This window comes from Pituophis catenifer, unplaced genomic scaffold (genome assembly GCF_029215685.1).
Source record: "Pituophis catenifer annectens isolate HBS135680 unplaced genomic scaffold, rPitCat1.0.hap2 SCAF_10, whole genome shotgun sequence".
Classification (NCBI taxonomy): Eukaryota; Metazoa; Chordata; class Lepidosauria; order Squamata; family Colubridae; genus Pituophis; species Pituophis catenifer.
The window spans coordinates 4,818,897-4,842,112 of NW_027256890.1; the positions used below are offsets into that span (position 1 = coordinate 4,818,897).

The 23,216-nt window shown below is 44.1% G+C and overlaps 2 protein-coding genes across 2 annotated transcripts in view; one reads left to right on the forward strand and one right to left on the reverse strand.

Annotated features, from left to right (window-relative positions):
- Nucleotides 1-6,452, forward strand: part of LOC139321863 (transmembrane protein 132C-like) — a 46,886-nt gene extending 40,434 nt beyond the window's left edge. The window contains exons 4-7 of the mRNA XM_070950789.1: nt 1,726-1,999; nt 2,940-3,131; nt 5,138-6,166; nt 6,246-6,452. Of these exons, the coding sequence (XP_070806890.1) occupies nt 1,726-1,999; nt 2,940-3,131; nt 5,138-6,166; nt 6,246-6,452 (1,702 nt within the window). The remainder of the gene's footprint in view (nt 1-1,725; nt 2,000-2,939; nt 3,132-5,137; nt 6,167-6,245) is intronic.
- A 15,133-nt stretch (nt 6,453-21,585) lies between these two features.
- The window catches only part of SLC15A4 (solute carrier family 15 member 4), a 32,888-nt gene continuing 31,257 nt past the window's right edge, over nt 21,586-23,216 (reverse strand). The window contains 1 exon segment of the mRNA XM_070950966.1: nt 21,586-22,940. Coding sequence (XP_070807067.1) covers nt 22,804-22,940 — 137 coding nt within the window. The 3' untranslated portion in view covers nt 21,586-22,803.

Consider the following 23,216-nt stretch of genomic DNA (forward strand, 5'->3'; position numbering starts at 1 on the left):
TCTAAACTTGACTGTAAAAAAAATACGATTTCTGTAATAGAGTGGTCAATGTCTGGAATCCTCTACCTGATCCGGTGGTTTCAGCTACAAATTTGCACAGTTTCAGTCACAAATGGACTTCCGTGGACCTTACATCATACTAAGTGGTCCGTAGAGGAGGGCGTGCATAAGTGCACTAACATGCCTATTGTCCTGTCATTGTATTTTTATTCTTTTATTCTTGCTCTCGTTTTTTGTTTGGCAAATTCTAATAAATAAACACATAAATAAATAAATAAATAAATAAATAAATAAATAAATAAATAAATGCTCTCTAATGGGGCTCCCCTTGAGGAGCCCTCGGAGGCTCCAATTGGTGCAGAATGCAGCCGTGCGGGGGATTATGGGAGTGATGGGGCGCTCTCATGCAACACCCCTCCTACGTGAGCTGCATTGGCTCCCGGTGGTCTTCCGGGTGCACTTCAAGGTGTTGGTTACCACTTTTAAAGTGCTCCATGGCTTAGGGCCTGGGTACTTACGGGACCGCCTTCTGCCACCGATAGCCTCCCACCGGCCAGTACGCTCCCACAGAGAGGGACTCCTCAGGGTGCCGTCGGCCAGACAATGTCGGCTGGTGACCCCCAGGGGGAGAGCCTTCTCTGTGGCAGCACCTGTCCTTTGGAACAACATGCCCCTGGAGATATGTAGGATCCCAGATCTACATGCTTTTCGCCGTACCCTTAAAACTTTTTTATTTCATCAAGCCGGCTTAACCCTCCTCTTAGATATTTTTAATTGTTAATTGGTTTTAGTTGGGGTGTTTTAAATTTATTGGGCCAAATTTGTTTAATTCTTTTTTTAAAAAATTAATTTTTGTATGTGATGTTTTTATTTTTGGCTGTTCACCACCCTGAGTCCAGTGGGAGAAGGGCAGTATAAAAATCTAAATAAATAAATAAATAAATAAATAAATAAATAAATAAATAAATAAATAAATAAATGAATGAATGAATGAATGAATGAATGAATGAATGAATGAATGAATGAATGTCAATTCCATTGAAGAAGTCAATAAACAAATATAATTGGTTCAGGTTAATTACAAGTTCTTCCCTAGAGGAAGCCTTCTTTGGAGATTAGTCCATGAATCAATGATGGATTGTCTTCTCCAAACAGCAGAGAGCTCCCTGTTGACTGTGGTGAACCTCCTGGCAACAGCATCTTCTTTGTAGAAGAAGCCATGGCAATTTTGAAGTATTGTGTGCATATTCAACTCACTAGCTGGACGCCCATGCTTCGCTATGAAACTATGTGATCCGGCGTGATAAACTGACACTTAAAGCATGAAAATTAATGTAGAATGTGGAACTCCGTAGTATCAGTGTGTGTTAATATAAAGCAACTGGCAGTTGGAACATGCACTGGCCACGCCCATACCCAGTTTAGCAAAGGGCATGTTAATATAAGGCAACTGGCAGTTGGGACAGAGTTCCTTTCAGGTGGGGAGGGGAAGTAGAACTCCTTAGCATCAGAGTGTGTTAATATAATACTGTATATGAAATACTAGTGATCTGATAGTATTCCGAAAAATCCTTTCTTAGCGAGCACCTAGAAGCCAAGGGGAATATATGTGCCAAATTTCAAGTTTGTAGGCTGTACAGTTCTGGAGATTTCGTGATGAGTGAGTGGTATTTGGCTTTTATATATATATATAGATTGAGCATGAAGGCAATGCTAATTTTTCAGATTGACGCGAAACAGCGATGATGAAGATGAAGATGAGCGGAAGGGAAGGGGCTGCACCCTCCAGTACCAGCATGCCATGGTGCGGGTCCTCACCCAGTTTGTGGCGGAAGATGCCAGCCCATCCGGGCAGCTGTCCTATTTGTTGGGCTCCGACTGGCAGATTGACATAACAGATTTGGTGACGGACTTCATGAAGCTCGAGAAACCTCACGTGGCCCAGTTACAAGGAGGCAAGGTTCTGGTTGGGCAGGAAGTTGGCATGACAATGATCCAGGTCAGTCTATCACCTTGGTATGAGAACATTCCTGCCTTGATATTCCATTCTATAAAGATATTTGAGAAAAAAGGGACAGTGTAACTTTGATATATTTTATTCATTCATTCATTCATTCATTCATTCATTTAGTCAAGCATCTATAAGATTACAGATAAAAGTATAAACATAATTTGAATATATGAAATGGATACGAATAAAAGGGAACATTAGGACAGGGATGGTAGGCACATTGGTGCGCTTATGCACGCCCCTCTTAGGAATGGGGTGAGGTCAACAGTAAACAATCTAAGGTTAAAGTTTTGGGGGTTTGGGGAAGAAACCACAGAGTCAGGTAGTGCATTCCAGGCATTGATCACTCTGTTGCTGAAATCGTATTTTCTGCAATCGAGTTTGGAACGGTTTACTTTAAGTTTGTATCTATTGTGTGCTCGTGTATTGTGGTTGAAGCTGAAGTATTCATTGAGAGGTAGGACGTTGTAGCAGATAATTTTGTGTACTATGCTTAGGTCAGACCGAAGGCGGCATAGTTCCAAGTTGTCTAAGCCCAAATTTCAAGCCTGGTGGCATAAGGTATTCTGTTGCGAGCAGAGGAGTGGAGGAATCTTCTTGTGAAATATCTCTGGACTCACTCAATTGTATTCCTGTCCGATATGCAGTGTGGGTTTCAGACAGACAAGCTGTATTCGAGAATTGGTCTAGCAAAGGTTTTGTATGCTCCAGTTAGCAGTACAATATTACCGGAGAAGAAGTTACGCAAAATTAAGTTAACAATTCTTGGAGCCTTTTTGGCAATGTTGTTACAGTGAGCTCTGGCACTAAGATCTTTAGAAATCAGTACTCCAAGGTCCTTGACAGAGTGAGGGTCATCTACTATTCCTAAGTGTATATATACAGTATATATATATTCCTAAATGGATCTCGCTGTTGACTTCCAAAGGTCCTTTCTCCACTATCTGACTCCATCTTGGCTGAGAAGACCGTGACGGTGTTGGACGACAAGGTGACCATCACCGATATGGGAGTCCAACTAGTCGCTGGGTTGTCCCTTGTCCTTCAGCCCAGTACGGCTAGTCCTCAAGCTTTCGTGGCTACCACCATCGCTCAAGACTTGCTCCACACTCACAAACAGGTAGAGAGCATTTTGGGTTTTTCTGAGTCATTAAACGCTGAGCCCGATATCTCCAGAATCTTCACTTCATCTTTAACCCACTAGTCCTGGGAAAACGGAGGGATGGATCAATGAAACTGCTCCTCAAATGGGGAGAGTCATTAACGTCTCCTTATTTTATGGCCCCATCTAAAAGCTTCCTTCTTCACAAATGCCCCATGGAGATCCAGGCAAGTTTTTCCCAAGGCAGTGGTAAAAACCTTTTAAGATAAATGGGTATACATTTGTACCAATTGTTCCACAGAAGAAGAAAAGACCACTCTCATAGTTTAAATGATGCTTATGTCAAGGGACACGTCCTCTTAGAAGAGATTTCCCCGCCCTCCCCACTTCTGGCTGTTTCCTACCTGGAAAGTATAATAATCCTTGAAGACCATTAAACTAAACGGCTCCCTTCTGCATTGCTTAAAAAGTATCAGATTTATCGATCGGGCCTATTGATTAAGCATTTCAGTCCTGTAAAAGGCACTTCCCCCTCCTTCCCATTACAGCTGATTTATGTCAGGAAACAACAGTTGCTAGAACAAGTAAAAGAAACAATGATAGTATGGGCAAAATTTTTTGGCTATATCATAGGTAAAGGTAAAGGTTCCCTTTGCTAGTCATTCCTGACTCTAGGGGACGGTGCTCATCTCCGTTTCAAAGCCGAAGAGCCAGCGCTGTCCAAAGACGTCTCCGTGGTCATGTGGCCAGCATGACTCAATGCCAAAGGCGCACGGAACACTGTTATCTTCCCACCAAAGGTGGTCCCTATTTTTCTACTTGCATTTTTTTTTATGTGCTTTCGAACTGCTAGGTTGGCAGAAGCTGGGACAAGTCACGGGAGCTCACTCCGTTACATGGCGCTAGGGATTCGAACAGCTGAACTGCCAACCTTTCGATTAACAAGCTCAGAGTCTTAGCCACTGAGCCACATCCCCATAGAATTAGATAAATGGCAAAAACTTTGGGATAGAAATTAAAACTGACAATGCAAATAAGGAAAATCTTCATAAAATGTTTGATAGGTGGCACTTGCCACCAGCAAGACTAGCCAAAATGTTTAAAAATATGTCCACCAAATGTTGGAAATGCAATCAAATTCCAGATACTTATTATCACATGTGGTGGACATGTATGAAAGCAAGAAAATATTGCGGTTACAACATCGCAATTCAGGCACTTAACAATTGGTTTAGAAAGTCATGTGGTTGTAGTTTGTGATTTTTTTTTTCTTTTTTGCCAAGGTAGAGCTGGTTGTTCATCACTCTGCTTCCCATCTGGAGTATCTCAAAGGGTTAACACATACGATGTGTTTTCTTTTTTACTGGCCCATTTTCCACGAAAATTAGAAGATGTCCAATTTATAAGTTGGTACTTATAAGTGAGGTACTAATACCACTCTATAAAAGCCTTAGTGAGACCACACCTAGAATCCTGCATCCAGTTTTGGTCACCGCACTATAAAAAAGTTGTTGAGACTCTAGAAAAAGTGCAGAGAAGAGCAACCAGGATGATGAGGGGACTGGAGGCTAAAACATACGATGAACGGTTGCAGGAACAGGGCATGGCTGGTCTAGTGAAGAGAAGACCAGGGGAGACAAGATAGCAGTCTTCCAAAATGTGAGGGGCTGCCACAGAGAGGAGGGGTGTCAAACTATTTTCCATAGCACCTGAAGGCCAGACAAGGAATAATGGATGGAAACTGATTAAGGAGAAATTCAACCTGGAAATAAGGAGGAACTTTCTGACAGTGAGAACCATCAACCGATGGAACAGAAGTTGCCTTTGGAAGTTGTGGGAGCTTCATCACTGGAGGCCTTCAAGAAGAGATTGGACTGCCATTTGTCAGAAATGGTGTAGGGTCTCCTGCTTGGGTGGGGGGTTGGACTAGATGACCAATAAGGTCCCTTCCAACTCTGTTAATCTGTTAATATCTCAGAAGGCATTTGACCTTGTTTTAACTATTTCCTTTTATTTTCTGCTAGGAGGCTATAGTGAGCTCCTGGATCCAATTCAGCGATAGTGCTGTGACCCCACTGGACATCTATGACCCCAGAGATTTCTCTCTCTCTGCTTCCTCGCTTGATGAATCGGTTGTTTCGGCCCATCAGAGCTCTGCTGTCAAATGGCCAGTGGTGGTAGCAGAAGGAGAAGGGGAAGGCCTGCTGGTCAAAGTAGATATGATGATCTCTGAATCTTGCCAGAAATCCAAGCGGAAGAGTATCCTAGCAGTTGGCAATGGAAACATCAAAGTCAAGTTTGGCCAGAACGATGCCAACCCCCATGGTCTTGGGGATTACAGTGCCGAGGAAATTGAAAACCACGCCAGTGACCGGAGGCCGAAGGTGTTTGACCAAGAACACCATGGCCAGGAAGGACAATATTACAGAAGCTCTTCTGCTGAACGAGAAGAAGGCCTTGGAAGGAAGACGGGTGTGACAGCCAAGTCTACAATCAAAAACAAAGCCTTCAAAAGTATCCCTGAAGGAGATAAGCTTTCAGATGAAGGTCTACTCCAGAACATTCCGATTGACTTCACCAACTTCCCGGCTCAGATCGATCTTCCCCAAAGCAATAATGGCATGGAGGACAGCGACCTGGTTGAGACACCTAGAGGTCTCAGTGACTTGGAGACGGGGATGTATGCCCTGTTAGGAGTCTTCTGCCTCGCCATTCTGGTCTTCCTAATCAACTGTGCCACCTTCACATTGAAGTACCGTCACAAGCAGCTTCCCATGGAAGGGCAGACTTCCATGAATCACTCTCATGACTGGGTGTGGCTTGGGAATGAAATGGAGCTGTTGGACAACCCAGCAGATGTCTCGCCTCCACCAGATGAGTGCACCACGATCGTAGACCAAGGGATAGGCTTTGACGCGGGCAGTCAACTCCTCGTTGGCACACCAAAAAAACTCCCGAGTCAAAGCAGTCCCAAAATTCAATTGGGGGACAAGCAAATCAGGGACCTGAAGCAGGAACATCCTTTGCATTCGCCTGCCTCCAAGCGGAAACGGGTCAAATTTACCACGTTCACCACCATCCCTCCAGATGACGGTTGTCCCACTGTCAATTCCATTCTCAATTGCAACGAAGATGACATTAAGTGATTCGCCTGCCTCCAAGCGGAAACGGGTCAAATTTACCACGTTCACCACCATCCCTCCAGATGACGGTTGTCCCACTGTCAATTCCATTCTCAATTGCAACGAAGATGACATTAAGTGGGTTTGCCAAGATATGGACCTGGGAGAATCGAAACAGATCAGGAACTACCTGGAGAAACTCAAAGACAAAATGTAGCATCACTTCTGGGTTTTAAGAGTTAACAGCCACACCTTGATGCCTTCAGATGCATTGAAATATGTGAATAAAGAAATATATGCATGAACTGGAGTGGGAACTGAGTAGATGATGTATAGGACCAATTTTGATAATCCAGCAGATACATTCTTTGATAAACCCAGCTAGGTAGCAATGTCTAATCAAGCTGGACTGATTGCAGAAAACAAATCAGAGTTGGACCTGGTTAAGTCTTTGGATAGAAGAACATCATCAAGATGTTCTCGAGCTGTAGGCTCTACTGGGAAATAATAACCCAACCAGAAAGAGCAAATTATTTCCATATTGTTGCCAATGATATTACAAGGATGTTTTCATAAAAATTCATTCCATGTTTATTATTTGCTAAAGCATATTGGCTAATGTCTGTGGAGATTCTCAGTCATCCAAGTCATGGTTGTCTCAAAGGCGCTTTTTCAAGAGGCAACTGGACTTCCTGGTTTTTCCTTGAAGACGTTTTGCTTCTCATCCAAGAAGCTTCTTCAGCTCTGAAAGAAGCTGAAGAGGTTTCTTGGATGTCGATGATAGGTGATTTCTCCCACGTCCCATCCTCTTCAGGCCAACTGTTTCTAAGGTCAAATGGAAGTTCCCAAGCAATAGTTGGTGGATAGGTAGGGCAGGATGTCACTATGAATCAGAAGGTTGGGTTTGGAGAGATCATCAACTGCAAAGTAACCAAAAGTATTATTTTTTAGAGAAAAATCAACATGGATAGTGGAGATAAAAGACCACACACTTTTTAGATGTCTTGTAAAAAGTTTGAAAAGTCTTGAGATTTAAAGAGATCTTGAGGGAGTTATCATGGTTGACTTACCATTCCTTGAGCTGGAGAAAAATGGGGATGACGTCTTGTACAAGAGAATGAAACTGGGCTCATTTTTGGATTCAGCTGCATTATTATTATTATTATTTTGAAGGTTCCCATATGGAAATTTGGTTCTCCTTCTCATCCCACTTTCTTTCCCAACACAATTTTTCTACAAGTCATTTGGGGGGCAGGCGAGACTTATTTTACAGGTATCCCAATCCCAAATTTTCCCTTTGGTCCAAAACTAACGTAGTCTATTGAAAGAGTCTTGCCACACCTGGAGAAGACAGCTTTGGCAAGGAAATTCTAGACGTGTCCATGAGCTTCTCCCGATTTTAACCAATGACAAAAGCAACACCTCTGCATTGCCATAGACGTTTCATTCCCCTTTGTGTGTGATGTCATAATGCACATAGAAAAGGGGTAGGGCACCACAATATTGCTTTCTTCAGCCTAACCACCAATGGGTAGATAGAACATCCAACTCTGGTTGGTTCAGCCTTGTAGGGAATAAGCACCACTCGACATTGAGCGATGTCTAATCCACATCCATGTCTATCTTTGAAAGTTGGGGTTTTTTTAATTTTTCACTACCTTGAAGGTGACCCAATGGCCTGTTTGAGAGGGCAGAGCTGATCTGGAAACCAGAAGGCCTTCCTCTCCTGCCTAGGAGACCAATCATCTTGAAATTATAACAGGTTAACAGAGTTGGAAGGGACCTTGTAGGTCATCAAGTCCAACCCCCCGCCCAAGCAGGAGACCCTACACCATTTCCGACAGATGGCAGTCCAGTCTCTTCTTGAAAGCTTCCAGGGATGAAGCTCCCTCAACTTCTGAAGGGAACTTCTGTTCCATTGAATATAGAATAACAGATTTGAAAGGGACCTTGTAGGTCATCTAGTCCATCCCCCTGCCCAAGCAGGAGACCCTAACACCATTTCTGACAGATGGCAGTCTAGTCTCTTCTTGAAAGCCTCCAGGGATGAAGCTCTCACAACCTCTGAAGGCAACGTCTGTTCCATGGGTTGATTGTCCTCACTGTCAGAAAATTCCTCCTTATTTCTAGGTTGAATCTCTCCTTGTTCAGTTTCCATCCATGATTCCTTGTGTGGCCTTCGGGTGCCTTGGAAAATAGGTTGACGACCCCCTCCTCTTAGTGGCAGCCTCTCCAATATTGGTCCATTCTAAGTGGAGCAGAAATGAGTTCATTCTAAGTGGAGCAAAAACCCCTGGTATTCCAGTTTTTCATTCTGGTTCTCCTTCCCTTGAAAGAAAAGTCAGTCCTAGTTCAACAGACCTGGTTGGATGGATTCACACAACCCAACGAACCAGAGCTGGTCAAATCTGTGTGATTGCCATTTCCTTGGTTTAGCTTGGCTGGTGTTAACCTTGATTAGCTGCCTCTGGGTGTAGTCCAGCGTATTAACTCGGCCCAGGGGTGTTCATTCACAGCTGGCAATGTTGTATGAACTCAGAAAATTGGTTCATTCAGTCACCCAGGTTAAACCTGTTGTGCGAATGAAGCTTCTGAAAGCTTTCCAACCTGCTTGCGAAGTGGGGAACATGCTCTGTCAATCATCGTTAGGGATACTTAAATGCCTCATTGCGCTTTCTCCCACCCAAAACACCTGTCTATTTTTTTACTTCTTTCTTTGGGATGGCCTCCATCCATGGAACTTGACACCTTATAATGTAGACCGACCTTTTTATTACTATTACTATTATTATTTTAACAAGACTGGCCTGGTATTCACTGTAAACTGAATGAATGTAATTATTTATTTCTACGTGTCCACGGTTGTCATTAAAACGTTTCCATGGCTTGGTTAAAAGTAAATTTGTTTAGAGGAAGGTCCATAAAGGGTAAAAATCAAATCTATGTTCTTCTCCCAAGATGAATGCAGCTCCTAAGGTGGCGCTTAAAGGTAAAAGTTCCCCTCGCATGTCTGTGCTAGTCGTTCCCGACTCTAGGGGGCGCTGCTCATCTCCGTTTCAAAGCCGAAGAGCCAGCGCTGTACGAAGACGTCTCCATGGTCATTTGGCTGGCATGTCTCAACGCCAAAGGCACATGGAGCGCTGATACCTTCCCACCAAAGGTGGTCCCTATTTTTCTACTTGCGTTTTTTACCTGCTTTCGAACTGCTAGGTTGGCAGAAGCTGGGACAAGTCACGGGAGCTCACCCCATTACGCAGCACTAGGGATTCGAACCGCTGAACTGCCAACCTTTCGATTGACAAGCTCAGCGTCTTAGCCACTGAGCCACTGTGTCTCTTAAGGTGGCGCTTAAGGCCTTATTAAAAACACTGATGGGGGCCATCGATGATTACAGGCAGTCCCCGACTTATAACAGATTTGTTTAGTGACCGTTCGAAGTTACAAGGGCACTGAAAAATGTGACTGAGGACTGTTGGAAGAAATGTCCATCTGGGTTCAGTTCCAAGTGGGGAGAAAGACACTGGAAACATGGAGACTGCTGGAAAAGATGGTTTAGAAGCCTGACTAGGTGGCTCAGTGGCTAAGACACTGAGCTTGTCGATCAGAAAGTTCGGCAGTTCGGTTGTTCGAGTCCCTAGTACAGGGGGCGTGAGCAGGTGGTTGGACTAAATGACCTCCAAGGTACCTTCCAACTCTGTTACTGTTAATGGTGGACAGGACCACATGGTTTTGAGGTCCTGGGCGAAAAAGCAAATGGGAGAGAGAGAGAGAGAGAGAGAATGAATGAGAGAGAATGAGAGAGAGGAGAGGGAGATTTATACCCTCTGTTGGACTTTGAATTTGATCTTGTATTCTGATTGGTTGTCAGACTCCCATGGGGGTTATGCAGGGCTAACTTTGTAGGTTGTCTTTTGAATCCCAGGCTTGGTTGAGCCTTGCTGGGTGGTGCAATCTCCCCAGGTGCCATGTGGGAAGTTCTGTTGCCAGATGGGTAGTGGGCTAATCCTACCTTTGTTGGATCTTGGGTGAGGGCATTTGCTTATGAATAGACCTAGCTATCTCTTTCTCTCTTAAGTGCTGGCATCTGCTGTGGGCTATTGAGGAGGGTGGGGGCTATGAAGAGTGAGTCTGCTTCCTGCCTTAAAAAACATGTTTCTCCATTTCTCATCCAGGGAGGTATAATATTCTGCCTTTTTAATATTTCCTAGAATATTTCATTCTCCTAGGAGCAATCAATCAATCAATCAATCAATCAATCAGTCAATCAGAATAGAGCTGGAAAGGACCTTAGAGGTCTTCTAGTCCAACCCTCTGCTCAAGCAGGAGATCCTATACCAGGAGTCTGCAACCTTAAACACTCAAAGAGCCATTTGGACCCCTTTCCCACAGAAAAGAAAACACCGGGAGCCACAAAACCCTTCCCGTGCCTGACTATTTCTTGAGCAACCACAAAACTAGCATATGTAGTTGAATTAAACGTTCTGTTTTCTTCTGAAACTTTTCTTTTTTTGGGTTTATCCATGGTTGGCCTACCGGGGGTTGAAATGCTCAATAAATCGCGTGCAGGTGGGTGTTGGCGGTTGTGATGCATATTTTGAGTGACAGGGAGCCACAGCAGAGGGGTGAAAGAGCCACATGTGGCTCCGGAGCCTCAGGTTGCTGACTCCTGCCCTATACCATTTCAGACAACTGGCTGGTGCTATTCTTCCTCTTGTGTTGTGTCTATGCGCCTTTCCTGTTGCGTCTTGAAATATCGTGCAGTCCATCTTCGATCGATAGAAACATTTCCACGAAAGGAACTAAAATACCCCTATTTCAACCGTCGTTCCAGATGTGAAGGCATTCCTTTTCAGTCAATCTTTGTTTGCGTGTAGAACAATTTGGCCAAATACAGGAAGATCCAATCCAAAGTTTTGACTACGTAACCGACTTCAATCTCTATGCTGCTTTCCTCCTGATGTCCAAGCAAACCACTCCCAACGAGTGAGTCTTTTAAAAAAAAAAAAACAAAGGGGGGGGGAATAAACCAGGAGGCAACTGTGATAAACTAGGATAGACCAAGTTCTAAAAGAAAGTTGATTAGTCTCCAATGTAGCCAGAGGAGGGCGCCTAATAACTTCCTAACTGATAACTTGCGAATTTTGCTCTGTTCTTTTGCCTTCTGCAAATCCTTTGTAAAAAGCCACTGCTGTGCTAAAGCCTGCTGTTGTTTTGTGTGTGTGTGTGTGAGTGTGTGTGTGAGAGAGGGGGGGGGGAGGTAGGGTTGGTAGGGAAAAAAACAACAACAGCTATGCTTGGAATATTTGGCACTAGGAGGTTTGCCGAGGTAAACGGCTTCCCACCGTTAAAATTGGTTCTGTGATTCTATGAGCTCTTTAAAGTGCTACCTATTTTTTGGGGGGGGGGTAGGGGGGAAAAAAAGCTCCCCTACACACACACACACACACACACACACTTTTTTGCTGCATCCAACTGGTTTTGAATAGCTAGGCTGCTGGCTTCAGAAGCTGAGTTTTCTATCAATGCTTTCCCAGCTTTTGAAAGACGTTTGAGATGAGCTGTTGAAATTGTACTGCCTGGTTGAAATGCAAGTATGAAAAGAAAAGAAGGGAAGGGAAGGGAAGCAAAGTGAAGGAAAGGAAAAGAGGGGAGGGGAGGGAAAGAGGGGAGGGAAAGAGGGGAGGGAAGGAGGGGAGGGAAGGAAAGGAAGGAAAAGAGGGAAGGGAAGGGAAGGAAGGAAAAGAGGGAAGGGAAGGAAAGGAAAGGAAAGGAAGGAAAGGAAAGGAAAGGAAAGGAAAGGAAAGGAAAATAGGGAAGGTAAGGAAAGGAAAGGAAGGGAAAGAGGAAAGGGAAAGAAGGGAAGGGAAGGGAAGGGAAGGGAAGGGAAGGAAAGGAAAGGAAAGGAAAGGAAAGGAAAGGAAAGGAAAGGAAAGGAGGGAAGGGAAGGAAGGAAAAGAGAAGGGAAGGAAAGGAAAGGAAAGGAAAGGAAAGGAAAGGAAAGGAAAGGAAAGGAAAAGGAAAGGAAAGGAAAGGAAAAGAGGGAAAGTAAGGAAAGGAAAGGAAAGGAAAGGAAAAAGAAAGGAAAGGAAAGGAAAGGAAAGGAAGGAAGGAAAAGAGAAGGGAAGGGAAGGAAAGGAAAGGAGGGAAAGAAAGGAAAGGAAAGGAAGGAAGGGGAGGGAAGGGAAGGGAAGGGAAGGGAAGGAGGAAAGGGAAGGAAAGGAAAGGAGGGAAAGAAAGGAAAGGAGGGAAGGGAAGGAGAAAAGGGAAGGGAAGGGAAGGAAAGGAAAGGAAAGGAAAGGAAAGGAAAGGAAGGAAGGAAAAGAGAAGGGAAGGAAAGGAAAAGAAAGGAGGGAAAGAAAGGAAAGGAAAAGAGGGAAGGAAAGGAAAGGAAAGGAAAGGAAAGGAAAGGAAAGGAAAGGAAAGGAAAGGAAGGAAAAGAGAAGGGAAGGGAAGGGAAGGGAAGGGGAAGGGAAGGGAAGGGAAGGGAAGGGAAGGAAAAAAAGGAGGGAAATAAAGGAAAGGAAAGGAAGGAAGGGGAGGGAAGGGAAGGAAAGGGAAGGGAAGGAGGAGGGAAGGAAGGAAAAGAGGGAAGGAAAGGAAGGAAAGGAAAGGAGGGAAGGGAAGGAAGGAAAAGAGAAGGGAAGGGAAGGGAAGGAAAAGAAAGGAGGGAAATAAAGGAAAGGAAAGGAAAGGAAGGAAGGGGAGGAAAGGGAAGGAAAGGAGGGAAAGAAAGGAAAGGAGGGAAGGGAAGGAGAAAAGGGAAGGGAAGGAAAGGAAAGGGAAGGAAAGGAGGGAAGGAAAGGAGAGAAGGGAAGGGAAAGGGGGAAAGGAAGGAGGGGAGGAAAGGAAGAAAAGGAGGGAAGGGAAGGAAGGAAAAGAAAGGAGGGAAAGAAAGGAAAGGAAAGGGAAGGAAAGGAGGGAAGGAAAGGAGAGAAGGGAAGGGAAGGGAAGGGGCGGGAAAGGAAGGAGGGGAGGAAAGGAAGGAAAGGAGGGAAGGAAAAAAAAAGGAAAAAAGAAAGGGGAGGAAAGGAGGGAAAGGAAAGAAAGGAAAAGAAGAAAAAGAAGAAAAATCAGCTTCTGCAAAGAGAGCAGAAGCCCTACCTAAATAGAGCCATTGGGAATACTGTAGCCCTGAATTGCTAGAAGATCGAAACCAACTTCCCCACTTGGGATGGAAGAGGATGGAAGAGGATATCACCATGGATTCTCCAGAGAGCATTCTACGTCTAACGGTTGCAAGTTCTCCATCTCTGTAGGCTTTGATGAAGAGGTTGGGCAGCCAGTTCTAGAGGATAGCCAAGTTGCTTTTCCTGCAGATGACACAGGCTTGGAGGAGATGTTCCTTGGGGTTCCATCAGCTCCTCGATTTATGGACGCAGCCTATTTAGCCATTGGCAAACGACCATTCGAGGCCGGCCATTGTTTTATTGAACCTCACATTGGCACCAAACAGGGAAAAAAAAAATGAACTCCATTTGGACTGCAGTTCCTTTATTACGGAAAATAGATCGAACTTTTGCTCGGCTCAACCAGGAATTAAATATCTCTTGGATGTTTTCCTTTTTATTTCCTAATTAGGGCCTCAACTTTCGGAGAATAAATTCAAACCATTGGCCGTGGTCAGCCTCATAAAGGATCTCATTATGATATAACTGCTCCAAAGCCGTGGCGATGAATTATAATTATTTTTCTTCTTTCTTAATTGAGCGTCTGTCTCTCTTGTTTCCAAATATGGCTGGAAAACAAAATGACTAATTGCAGGAAACTTTTATTTTCTTTTTTTAACAATTGACATGCAGGAAATGAAACTAGGCCCCAAACAAACCTCAGCAAAACTCACATAATGAAAGCATTTTTAGTTTTTTTGCCATGGAGGGAGGTGTGGGGAAGGGCAGATTTTATGCGCAGGGTGCAAGGTAGCCTTTGAAAATATTGGCTTAGGAAAGCTGTACGTGTAACTCTGGGCATCCTTTGGCTGTGTGTGTGTCATAAAAGTCACTTTTGGCAGTTGTGAGTGTGTCATTGAAGCCCCATCAAATGCACCTGGAATTCTAGTCTAGTCTATGTAAAGGTAAAGGTTCCCCTCGCACATACGTGCTAGTCGTTTCCGACTCTAGGGGGCAGTGCTCATCTCCGTTTTATAGCCGAAGAGCCAGCGCTGTCCGAAGACGTCTCCGTGGTCATGTGGCCAGCATGACTCAACGCCAAAGGCGCACGGAACGCTGTTCCCTTCCCACCAAAGGTGGTCCCTGTTTTTCTACTTGCATTTTTTTTACGTGCTTTCTAGGTTGGCAGAAGCTGGGACAAGTCACGGGAGCTCACCCCGTTACACGGCATTAGGGATTCGAACCACTGAGCTGCCGACCTTTCGATCAACAAGCTCAGTGTCTTAGCCATTGAGCCACCGTGTCTCCTTTAGTCTAGTCTAGTCTAGAGTCTACTCTTCTCTGCTTCTCCTTCTCCCTTTCTTCTTGTCCTCCCTCTCCCTCTCCTTCTCTCCTCTCCTCCTCTCCCCTTCTCCTTTCTTCTCCTCCCCTCCCCCTCTCTTCTCCTCTGCTTCTCCTTCTCTCTTTCTCCTATTCCTGTGATGGTGAACCTATGGCACATGTGCCGGAAGTGGCACACAGAGCCATCTCTCCGGGCACGCGAGCCATCGCCTGTTGCTTTTCCGGGTTCTGGCGCACCAGCCAGCTGGTTTTCAGGTGTGCGGGAGCACCGGAAACCGGAAGAGCAGCCACCCAGCGTGCATGCGCACCAGCCACCTGGTCTTCTGACTTCTGGTGTGCCTACATGTGTGAAGACATGTTGGCCAGAGTGCATGCATGCACCGGAAACTGGAAGATCATCTTCCCAGCACACACATGTGCATCGGGCTGCTGCTTTTCCGGTTTCCGGCACACGTGTGCTGAAAAGGTTCACCAACACTGTCCTATTCTATTCTATTCTATTCTATTCTATTCTATTCTATTCTATTCTATTCTATTCTATTCTATTCTATTCTATTCTATTCTATTCCTTTGCTTTATTTCTATTCTTATCCTGTCCTGTCCTGTCCTGTCCTGTCCTGTCCTGTCCTGTCCTGTCCTATCCTATCCTATTCCATTTAATTCCACTCCATTCCATTCTCTCCTATTCTCTCCTATTCAATTCCATTCCATTCCATTCCACTTTCTATTCTAGTTTCTATTCTATTCTATCCTTACTTAGAGTGCTAAGCAGTTGGAAAGAGACATGATCCTTCCCTGGCTGAAAAACAGCTGCACTTTGCTAACCCCAGGAACCCTCCAATCTAACCCGCGCTTCCCGAAAAGCAGACCCGTTCCGATATTTCATTTCCCTTCCGCCTGAAATCTATATAAAAACATTTCAAGTGCTCTCTGCCAATATTAAAAACACTCCAGAAGGCGCACACATGCTGCAATTTTGAATTATTGCTTCCCGGCACACATATATATATTTCCCCTCCGCACATAAGTCTTTGGTACACAATATTTTTGATGTGTTTTTAAAAGCAAGAATCATAGCAATTTAACAATACTGCCTTGGCAGCCCGCGCATGTTATGGCTTGGAATCTCGGCGCTGTTATGATTCTCCGAGTGCGATTTCTGAATTATTAACCTTTCATAAATACTTAGCTGGAGCATTAATGGATTTACAACGGCTGGGTTCAGAATGGATAGCCGCAGACAGATTAAGGTACATTATCTTCTGAATAGAGAACCAGGTGACACAACCACAAGCGAGAAGAGAAGAGAAACCAAAATAAAATACAATAAAAAATAGAAGTCCGCCCTGAATGCTCGCCTTGTTCAGGATTGCCGTTGCCCTCCCTGTAAATCGCAGGCAGTCCTCGACTTATGTCCATGGCAGTCGTAAGCTGTGATAGTCGTAAAATGGCTTGCCCCTGTGACTGAACCCATTTGTACATCCTTGTCCTATTTTTATCATCTAATGTTCAGTTTTGCCATGTCCTAGGCTCCCATTCTTGGCTAAACAGATGAAATAATTCTCTCCAGCAAATGGGATTTAATTTCTTAAACTCTTGTCTCAAATTTTCTTTAATCACCAGGAGAGATAGATGATGATTGATAGATATAGAGAGAAATAACAATAGCCCTTAAGATTTATATACCGCTTCACAGTGCTTCGCAGCCCTCTCTAAGTGGTTTACAGAGTCAGCCTCTTGCCCCCCAAAATCTGGGTCCTCATTTTACCGACCTCAGAAGGATGGAAGGCTGAGTCAACCTTGAGTCGGTCAGGTTCGAACTGCTGGCAGTTGGCACAATTAGCCTGCAATACTGCAGTCTAACCACTGTACCACCACAGCTCCTATTATAGACTGTAGATAGAGATAAGTGACAATAAATAGACATAGTAGATAGATAAATAGATAGATAGATATAAATGGATGGATGGATGAATAGATGATATAGATGGATGATAGACAGGCAGTTGATAGATGATGAATAGATAGGTAGGTAGATGAAAGATAATAGAATGATGATATAGCTACAGTATATACAATAGGTAGGTAGGTAGATAGATGATTAGGTAGGTAGGTAGATTTAGATAGATGATTGATAGATTAAGATAGTGTGGATAGATAGATAGATAGATAGATAGATAGATAGATAGATAGATAGATAGATAGATATAGATACTGTAGATAGATAGATAGATAGATAGATAGATAGATAGATAGATGATATAGATGGATGATAGACAGGCAGTTGATAGATGATGAATATATAGGTAGGTAGATGAAAGATAATACAATGATGATATAGCTATATACAATAGATAGATGATAGGTAGGTAGGTAGATAGGTAGATAGATGATTAGGTAGGTAGGTAGATTTAGATAGATTATTGATAGATTAAGATAGTGTGGATGGATAGATTGGAGAGAGAGAGAGAGAGAGAGAGAGAGAGAGAGAGAGAGAGAGAGAGAGAGAGAGAGAGAGAGAGATGGATGATATAGATGGATGATAGACAGGCAGTTGATAGATGATGGATAGATATCTAGGTAGATGAAAGATAATAGAATGATAATGATATAGCTATATACAATAGATAGATGATAGGTAGGTAGGTAGGTAGGTAGGTAGATTAGATCAATCGATACATAAGTGATGGATAGATGAAACTGAGACAGACAACTGATCTCTGCTTTCCCTTTTTTTCCTTTTTCAAAAGGAAGGGCAGGACTTTTGAAAACTCCATATGGGAAAAAAAAAAACAAACCCTGACAGTGTCAACATCATCAGATGACTGAGATTAAAGGTTGGTTAGTTCGATTTCACGACGGGATAATTCTAGCCCATCAAGCCATTAATATCTGACAGCCATTAAGGTGTAAATTTTCTCTCTCTCTTCGGAGGAATAGACGCTAAATCACCCCAGATTTCCTCTCTTAAGAGGACAGTCGCTTTATTACCTAATAGGCGGAGGATGAATGACTTTAGTTAGGCGCTCAGAGATCTGACTAATAAAAGATATTGTAAAATAGAATAAAACACCCTTTTCACAAACTGAGATGAGTTCGGGATTGACATCAAGGGTTGGGTTCATAACTCAGATTAATTTATCAGGATATTGGTTTTATGTGATGCCTTCACATAAGTAAATCCTTAAAACAGTTTGTTTAATGACTGTTGAGAGTTACAACGGCACTGAAAAATGTCAGTTTTTTCACCCTTACGTCCATTGCAGTATCCCCCATGGCCACATAATCAAAATTCAGATGGCAACCGACTAGTATTTATGACGGACAACTGCAGTGATTCGCTTAACAGCTGTGGCATGAAAAAGTTGTAAAATGGGGAAAAACTCACTTCACAACTGTCTCGCTTGGTAAAGAGAAATTGAGGGCTCAATTGTGGTCGTAAGTCAGAGTGGGGCGGTGGCCTAGAGGTGGAGCTCTCGCCTCACAATCAGGAGGCTGTGAGTTCGATTCTAGGTAGAGGCAGATATTTCTCTCTCTCTGGGCACAATGAGAATAGACCTGCTGAACAAAACTCTGCACTGGCAACAGGAAGGGCATCCGGCCAGTAAACACTCAGCTCCATTCAGTTGCCGAGATTCCATCCTGCAAGGGATTACGGGGTCGTTAAAAGAAGAAGAATTGTGGTCGTAAGTCGAGACCTGTTTACTGTATGCAGGAAGATAGGCAGCTTCTCTTACCGCTGGATTTCTGCCACCGTGAAAACCTCTCATTTGAAAAATATAAATTAAGGCATTCTGAAGCGGTGCCATTCAGTGGGAGGGCCTCCATTCTCCGATTTGTGGCCGACGGACCCCCAAAAGTTCTGCCTCGCTTGATTTATTTCCCAATGAATGATTAGCAGTCCAGAAAAAAGGACTTGAAAGGCAGAACGATATTTCAGCTACATTAAATCAGCCACTGAATCCGAAAGCATCGAGGATGCATTGCCAAGGTATTTCTTTAATTAGCCATAAAGTTAATTGGTCAGGCTTTCAGGGGAAGAGAAGGGGGAAAGGAGACCGAACCAGAAGGTGGTAAATCTTTAAAAGAAAACCTGCTTCGGGGGAAAAATCGTCCCCGGGATTGCAAATACCTTGTTTCCCCAAAAATAAGACATTCCCTGATAATAAGCCCAATCGGGCTTTTGAGCACGTATGCTAAAATAAGCCTCCCCCCTGAAAATAAGCCCTCCCCGAAAATATTTAAACGCAGAGCTGGAAATCAGGTAAGACGGCAAGAGGAGCCCCATCTTGCTCCACGCGCCCCAAAGTAATAAGACCTCCCTGAAAATAAGGCCAGGCGCTTATTTCAGGGTTCAAAAAAAATATAAAACAGGGTCTTATTTTCGGGGAAACACGGTATATGGATCTTGTCATATTTACACACTCGTAGAAAAAAGAACAAAATTGTGCAAGAAGTTGCAAGGTTCACTTTATTCCTGGGATCCAGAGGGTGGAGTCTGATCGTGGCAAAATGAGAGGCTGTCTGCGTTTAGTCACTGTCTCGCACAGCGACCCTTAATAGTGATGGAGATGAAAAAGTTAACTTTGCCACCAGTCCTTTCATTGATGATCTTTGCAGGCCGGCCAAGCAAAGAATACTTGAAGGAAGATAGTAAGTGCAGTTGGGATTAACAGATTAACCCCAACCCCAAAGAGCCTTGGTAGTACAGTGGTCTAAAGCACCCTGTTATTAAGACCAGCTGCCTGCAATTACTGCAGGTTCGAATCTCGCCAGGCTCAAGGTTGACTCAGCCTTCCATCCTTTCTAAGGTATGTAAATTGAGGACCCAGTTGTGGGGGCAATAAGCTGACTTTGTATAAATATACAAAAGAATGAAGGCTATTGCTGAGCACATTGTAAGCCGCCCTGAGTCTCCGGAGAAGGGCGGCATATAAATCAAATTAAAAAAAAAAAAAAACAGAGTGGGAAGGGACCTTGTAGGTCATCTAGTCCAACCCCCCACCCAAGCAGGAGACCCTACACTATTTTTGACAGATGGCAGTCCAGTCTCTTCTTGAAAGTGATGAAGCTCCCACAACTTCCGAAGGCAACTTCTGTTCCACTGGTTGATTGTTCTGTCAGAAAATTCCTCCTTATTTCCAGGTTGAATCTCTCCTTGATCAGTTTCCATCCATTATTCCTTGTCTGGCCTTCAGGTGCTTTGGAAAATAGCTGGACCCCCTCCTCTCTGGGGCAGCCCCTCCAATATTGGAAGACTGCTATCCTGTCTCCCCGGTCCTTCTCTTCACTAGACTAGTCATGTCCAGTTCCAGCAACCGCTCATCGTAAGTTTTAGCCTCCAGTTCCCTAAATTATGTTTGGGCTTCACTTAGTGACCTCCTCACTGAATGACAAAAGTGGCCAGTCTCACTGTGGTTGCTAAATGAGGATGACCTGTAGAAGACACAAAATATTCCCACCAAGGTGTACGATGCACTAAGTCATGTTGTTCATACAATATTATAAAATATAAATAGACCAATGAAGATAAAAATTCTAGAAGCTTCTTAGGTTATTACAGAGGAGCGATAAGTGTCTATCAGTAATGATTATAGATGGAAAACCTATTTAAAGAAGTTATGGTATTCACTGAAGTTTCTGTAGTGACCCAGGCCCAAGTAAGTAGTAGGAAAATCAGTTAGTGAAAAAACAAACTTTATTCGAACAGCTGAGAATGACTTCATTCCCAGCGTCTTTCAACTAAATTAAAGCAAATTCCCCCCAACACAAATTCCTCAGTCCTATCGCAAACCTTGGTCCAATTAGGCAAACTGCCAAAGGCCTTTCTTGGCAAACGTTCAGAAGTCACAGATACAAAAATAAATACAAGACAAAGACTAAGAAGACGAAGCTACCAACATTGTTTTCCGACATAGAGCCCAAATGCCGTTGCTGGTCTGTTTTAAGCCTTATGGGAGGGGCCAATCATCTCTTGGTCCTACTCCCGAGTTGTCCTCTTTGCTTGAACTGCTCTTGCCTTCTGGCAGCTCTTCTCATGTGTGCATTAGGAACAGGCTCCTCCTGTTCCTCTGCCTCACTCCTATCAGTCTCTGGAGGCTCCGGAGTCTGCACCCCACTCCCCGATGGCCCTGGCCCCATCTCTGCCTCTGATGCAGAGCCCTCATCCGGGCCTTCCCCAGCCTCCAGGACTGGCCCATATTCTTCCTCAGCCTCATCGCTGTCCGACTTCGCTGCCAGGTCCTCAGGCTGCTGGCGGACCACAACAGTTTCTAGTCCTTATGAACTCTGAAAATAGCTTCCAACAGTGTTGTAGCCAACATCGGTTTCTTAAGTACCGAATTTATTCGCAGACCTTTTCAGCTTGCAATTAAAAAAATGACTGAATTTGGAGAGGAAAATAAAGAGACAAACCTTTTTTTAAAATTTATTTACACAAGGTTCACATCACAAGGTTTTTGTAAACTAGTTTAAAGGAAGATACTTGATATTTTTTAAAAACTCTGCTTAAGAATTAAAGAGCAATTCTCAGGATTTTTTTTAAAAAAACAAAAATATAAGCAAAGTTTCTTCCTTCCAGCGACTCTAAAATTCAGTGCAAAGAGTTGGTTAAAAGGGTTGTTGCATCAAGGTTGTGCGTCTGAGACAACTTAGAAAACACGAGCGAATGAGAAATTGAGAACTTTGCATTTTCATCTCTAATTTCAACCCATATGTCATTTAAAAACAACTCTGGGAAGGAAGGGAGGGAGGGAGGAAGGAAGGAAGGAAGGAAGGAAGGTAGGAAAAAAGGAATAGAGGGAGGGAAGGAGAAAGAGGGAGAAGGAAGAGGAAGGAAGCAAGCAAGGAAAGATAGGGAGGAAGGAAGGAATAGAGGGAGGGAGGGAGGGAGGGAGGGAGAGAGGGAGGGAGGGAAGAAGGAAGGAAGGAAGATAGGGGAGGAAGATAGGAAAAAAGGAATAGAGGGAGGGAAGGAAGGAAGGAGAAAGAGGGAGAAGGAAGAGGAGAGAAGCAAGCAAGCAAGGAAAGAATATAGGGAGGGAAGGAGGGAAGGAAGGAATATAGGGAAAGAGGAAGGAAGGTAGGAAAAAAGGAATAGAGGGAGGGAGGGAAGGAGGGAAGGAAGAAAGAGGGAGGAGGAAGAAATAGAGAGGGAAGGAGGGAGAAAGGGAGGAGGAAGGGGGAGGAGGAAGGAAGGAAGGAAGCAAGCAAAGAAATATAGGGAGGGAGGAAGGAAGGAAGGAAGGAGGAAGAGGGAGGAGGAAGGAAGGAAGGAAGCAAGCAAGCAAGGAAAGAATATAGGGAGGGAGGGAGGGAGAAAGGAATATAGGGAGGGAGGGAGGAAGGGAGGAAGGAAGGAAGGAAGGAAGAAAGGGTCAGGAAAAAGGCAAAATATGATACCAAACCAGTTTCACACTCCCAAATAATTGCTAACATAAAACCAAACCAAACCTTCCCCCAAAACTACAGTAGCTTAAAAAATATCCTTTATTGTCGAACTAGACCTCTTCATCACTTGGACTAAACGACCTATGATCCCCAGCCATAACGCCAGAGCCGTTGGTAGAGCTTTGGAGTCCTACCCTTGTGGACCACTGGTGTCTTCGCGTGTGTGTGTGGGAGGGAGAGAGAGAAGGTTCGATGCACAGGAACTCACAAACCTTGACTTGACGTCGGCACCTTTACCTACGAACCTCGGAAAGGGGTCCAGGGGAGAAGCGAATGATTTCCAAGCCAGGATCTCACATTATCCGTTATGCAGTTCTGTCCGTCCGTCACACTGGAAGGGACGTTGAAATGCTTCTGGGTTCATTATTTCGGGTTCCAAAGGCGGCTTGAGCAGACGGGTGGAAAGAAGCTTCAGAGAAACCTGGTGACCTCCGATAACGTCTGGCCTACATCACAGGATGCAGCCTGTAAAAGTAGTTTGCTAGCATAAGGCACTCTCTGCTTTAGCAGGGGCGGGGGCTGGTAGTAACAGCAGGGAGGGAGGGCAACCTAAAAGTCAAAAATCATGCAAGTCAAAAGAAAAATTCCCCTCTGGATGACCGTTTCCTGCTGGGTCAGCCACATCTCCCGATTTCCCCCCTGACTTCGGTTGTCTTCTGGTTACAGGTCACGTCAAGTCCGTCCGGCGTTCGTCCTCGACTTCTGGCGGTCGTATTTGACAGACACGATGAGGAAAAGCAGCAGAGTGACACCCTGGATGACCGCCAGGAGGAAGAAGTAGTAGTTTAAATGGCAACCGTTGATGTTCCCTGCGAGGAAAAAAAAAAAGACGAGATGGAGTGAGCAACTGAACGGAGAACAGAAATTAAGCAAATGCATTTTTTTTTTTGGTCTGTGGATGGAGACTGGGAAGTTAGGACATGGCCTAAAAGGGAAAGAAGTATGATTTAAAGCAAAGGTTGGGGCTCACCTAAGTAATTGTACAACTATGAAGAAAAGAAAAGAAAAGAAAAGAAAAGAAAAGGAAAGGAAAGGAAAGGAAAGGAAAGGAAAGGAAAGGAAAGGAAAGGAAAGGGAGGAGAGGA